At 36.6% G+C, this 4,503-nt stretch overlaps 1 protein-coding gene across 1 annotated transcript; it reads left to right on the forward strand.

The window, feature by feature from the left end:
- Nucleotides 1-2,507: 2,507 nt before the first annotated feature.
- LOC128857572 (putative nuclease HARBI1) lies at nucleotides 2,508-3,858 on the forward strand. The gene is made up of 4 exons (XM_054093325.1): nucleotides 2,508-3,041; nucleotides 3,103-3,210; nucleotides 3,263-3,410; nucleotides 3,482-3,858. Exons 1-4 carry the CDS (start codon nucleotides 2,931-2,933, stop codon nucleotides 3,856-3,858), a joined length of 744 nt encoding a protein of 247 aa, XP_053949300.1. The 5' UTR covers nucleotides 2,508-2,930.
- Nucleotides 3,859-4,503: the final 645 nt, after the last annotated feature.

Genomic DNA, 4,503 nt, shown 5'->3' on the forward strand with positions numbered 1-4,503 from the left:
TGCCTTGAGTGTATGGGTGTGTGTGCATGTGTACGGGGAGAAAATGTGCACGCGAAATGTTTTGCAAAACCAAAACCGCATATTAATCCTTTATAATTATGTTGACAGTGGAATTTCTGTGTGTCGGCCTTCGTACGACGTGTTCGGGGAAAATGGAAATTCGTTGAATAGACAAAATATTGCGGTAGATAATTATTAAGTGTGTAAAAGAGCTCACGCGATAGGCCTTTAACGTCCAGTGATGCCACGGGGCATATATTTCGAAAGTTATTTTTTTACATGCATCATTTATATGCATCTATTCTTTCATTTTATACCAATGTGCGTGGATAGCTTTCTAAAGGGCGGTTAAATTTCAAGGGCCGATGTTGAATGTGAACCACACCTAAACATCAAATTTTTGCAGAAGCATTTCATTTGACATTTTTCAATTTTAGACTAACTCAATTTAAACCATGAAAATATACACAATCGAGCAACGCGTTAAAGTTATTCAGGCTTATTATGAGAACGGGCGTTCAAATCGAAATGCATTTCGAAAAAAATCATCTTCAGTGATGAGGCACATTTTCACCTCAGTGGATTCGTCAATAAGCAGAATTGCCGCATTTGGGCGAATGATAATCCAAGAGTGATTGCCGAAAAACCAATGCACCCACAAAGAGTGACCGTTTGGTGTGGTTTATGGTCCGGCGGCATCATTGGGCCGTATTTTTTCCAAAATGACCGGCAGTCACTGTGAATAGTGTTCGCTAGCGAGAGATGATAACGAACTTTTTATGGCCCGAATTGGAAGATATGGATATGGGCGATATGTGGTTTTAACAGGACGGTGCCACTGGTCACACAGCTCACGAAACAATGGCTCTTTTGCGCGAAAAATTTTATGGCTGAATAATCTCACGTCGCGGCGATGTCAATTGGCCGCTAAGATCATGCGATTTGACATCGTTGCACGTCTTGCTTTGGGGTTATTTGAAAGAAAAGGTGTACGTCGATAAGCCAGCAACAGTTCAAGAGCTAAAGGATGAGATAATTCGGCACATTAACGGCATAGAACCTCAATTATGCCTCAGCGTCGTCGAAAATTTGGACCATCGGATGGAGGTGTGCCGCCAAGCCGCGGCCGCCGTTTGGCCGATATTTTGTTACATGCGTAATTGAACTATACTAATATTATCATAACAAAGAGAAATGATAATAAGTTTTTTAAAAAAATTGTATTTTATTTAAAATCAACACCGGCCCTTGAAACTTAACCAACTTTATAAAAAAGATGTAAATTGCTAAGTTGTTGTCAGCAGAGTGTCAGAAGCCATCCAAAACGCAAGAATAATTATTGAGAGCTTGTTTTCTTTTTAATGGAAGTAAATAACAAAAAAAAAAATTAATTTATTCATAATTATTTTATATATTAACTTCAATAAAAGTTTATATTTTCATGTATAAAAGCCAGTTTGTAGCCTAAAAAATATAATATGTGGCCTAGTTGCAGATACATCTTTAAGGAGTTACATACGTCCATACGTGTTTTTAGAAAGGATAACAATAGAAATAAATATAAAAAAAATGTATACATTGATTATTAGAATTTCAATTTAATTTTTTTTCCTTGTTCACTCCACTCGGGAGGCCTCGACAAGACTAAGGGTGCGTTGGTTTCATTAATATATTTGCCTTCTGATAGGGTAGGTGATAAGCCTTTTTATTTTTCTTTCCAAAAATGAGTAGGGGAAAATGGGGAGTTGTGAGACACAGGGAGTTGTGAGACATTGTTACCTTTCGGCATTATCCATTTGTTTACATTCGATTTTAAGTGTCAACAAGTGTTCTCGATGCGATCTCACTTTTCAGCTAGCATTGGTCATATTTACACGCATTCGACGCGTCTTTCCAGTTACTGTGTTTTGGAATGCCTCGGTAAGTTTTTTTCATCATTTGTTTTGCGATACATTCGATCAGTTGTTGAAGCAAATTGCAAATGTTAATATATACAAATTATTAATTGTCCTTTTAGCTTTGAATGTACACGTTCACTTGGGCATGAACGTTCGATGTGTTTATGACTACGCGGCCATTTATAAAAAAAAACGATTTGGGGAGTTGTAAGACAACAAATGTGGGGAGTTGTGAGACACCGTTTTTTTCGACGTTTTAACGCATCTTTCAGAAGTACCTCGCAATATTCATGCATTGTTTGTATATATATCATGTATATATATCATCTGCAAAGGTGCAATGCCGAAAAAGTTAAGCAGAAACAACCCCATTCATTGCAATGTATGCGATCGAGCTGTGCACCTAAAGTCTGCCAATTTACGAACTGGGGTCGAATCGTGACAGTCGTTAACGAAACGACAATCGTTCGAACACAAATAACGTGAGTCGATAATCGAATGAACGAGTTGGGATCATAACAGTCGGATGAAGATGTATCGTAATTGTAATTTTGTTTATCGATTATTTTTCTCATCTTCTTCGTTTTTTTAAGCCACAATAGAATTTGAAGTGTCAAAATAAACCGCAGAAAGTAACGAAAATATAAAAAGTTTAAATGGATCCGAGTATTTTCTTTTATTTAAGTTCCAGCGATGAAGAAAATAATGAAAGAGTTGTGCGAAAACAACTTCGAGACAAAAGCAATCCGCTAGCATTATCAAACAATGCGTAAGTACTTTATATATGACGAAAAATAGGTAATAAAATATCCTTCGCTTACAGGTTTATCAAAAGGTTTCGCTTAAGCAAAGAAGCATTTAATTATGTTTTAAATAACATAAATATAAATTGCCAAGACACAAAAGCTGTTCCGGCGGTGCTCCAACTGGCTGCGTGTCTCAGCCTACTCGCAAGTGGTGGCTATCAGCATGCAATAGGCAATGACTATTTGATAGGAATGTGCCAGAGCACTGTCTCGAAATTAACGGGCAATGTTTTGGAAGAAATTGAAGCCAAATTGTGTCCTAAACATATTAAATTTGAGCCAGATGATTCGAGGAGGTGCAAAGAGTGGTTTGTTGAGAACTATAAAATTCCAGGAGGTAAATTCAATCCATGTTTTAGCTGTGAAAAATTTATTTAATGTTCGTTTTTTAATAATAGTGGTTGGATGCATTGATGGCACCCACATTGGACTACAAAAGCCCACGGTCAACGAGCATATGTAATTATTTCAACAGGAAGGGTTTTCATAGCATAAATGCGATGTTGGTGAGTTTTTTAAAAAAGAGATGGAATGTTACTTTAAGGTTGTTTCTGTTAGATTTGCGACCACACTACGAAAATTCTCGCAATAAACTGCCAATATGGGGGTGCAGCCCACGACTCATTCATATGGAAGCATTCAAACGAACGAATGGTTATGGAACATCGTTTTTTGCACAATAGGAGTGACAATGCCTGGCTGCTAGGTATGTGTTATACATATATAATTACAATTGATTTAGATTGTGCTAAATTACGTGTTGTTTGTTTTTAATAGGGGACTCTGGATATCCACTTGAGCCGTGGTGCATAACACCGTACAGAAATCCATCGGACGGATCAGGTGAAGCAAGGTTCAATGAAATTCATTCCAAGGCACGGTGCATCATTGAACGAACTAATGGTGTACTGAAAGGTCGGTGGAGAATCCTAGAGTACAACAAAAGAGGAAGATATGATCATATAAAAGTGGCTAGGTTTGCGAATGTGTGTGCAGCGCTTCACAACATTTGTATACAATATAATGTGAGCTTTACAGCAACAAATTCAGAGAGTCAAACCGCATCTGACATAGTGTCTGAAGAAGGCCAGTATACTAGAATCGACCAAACAATCAGAGATCAAATTAAAATGTCGTTGATGAACTCGACATAAAATAAAATAAAATAACTCGAAACACTAATCGATACTTATTCAAAATCAATTTCATTTATTGCTTTTTTTTACTCCATTTAAAAACGCAAAATTTAGTTAATTTAAACTTGAACAAAACTTCAGGTATAGTTATTTAAAAAGAACTGAAATAAATATTCAAATGCATATATACATATTTACAAAAACTTAAATAAAACTTCAAATATATATATACATAAAACTTAAGTACAACCTAGAATATATACATATTTACAAAGAGGATTTTAATTCAGAAGGAGGGACACTATTTTTTTTCTTTTTCATTGACCTTCAATTGGTTTAATTCAATACTCTTGATTTTTAAATCAATTTCTTTTACAGCTATTATAGCTCGGTGCTTCTCCTCCTTCATCGCCAAAATCCTGCTAGAGACAGCTAGCTGTCGTTCACTTATTTCAAGCTGCCTCTCGTCAATCTCTAGTTGCCTCTCCTTAATTTGAAGCAGCCTATCTATTTTCTGCCCCATAGCTTTGTGGTGATCTGCTGTCAATTTAATATTTTCTTCCAGCAGCGAAGCTTTATTTGTTGTTCTTCTTCGTGGAGTTGGAACGACTAGACGAGAAGGCGTACAGGAAGCAGGGCTGTTGGAGGAGGAACGACTTGGAA

The sequence above is a fragment of the Anastrepha ludens genome, chromosome 3 (genome assembly GCF_028408465.1).
Source record: "Anastrepha ludens isolate Willacy chromosome 3, idAnaLude1.1, whole genome shotgun sequence".
Taxonomy (NCBI): Eukaryota; Metazoa; Arthropoda; class Insecta; order Diptera; family Tephritidae; genus Anastrepha; species Anastrepha ludens.

What these genes read in the sequence shown, in the direction of transcription:
- LOC128857572 (XM_054093325.1), top strand. Translation starts at nt 2,931, where the DNA reads ATGTTTTGGAAGAAATTGAAGCCAAATTGTGTCCTAAACATATTAAAT. An exon ending in GAACTATAAAATTCCAGGAG is followed by an intron (nt 3,042 to 3,102) that starts GTAAATTCAATC and finishes TTTTAATAATAG; the next exon opens with TGGTTGGATGCATTGATGGC. An exon ending in TGACAATGCCTGGCTGCTAG is followed by an intron (nt 3,411 to 3,481) that starts GTATGTGTTATA and finishes TGTTTTTAATAG; the next exon opens with GGGACTCTGGATATCCACTT.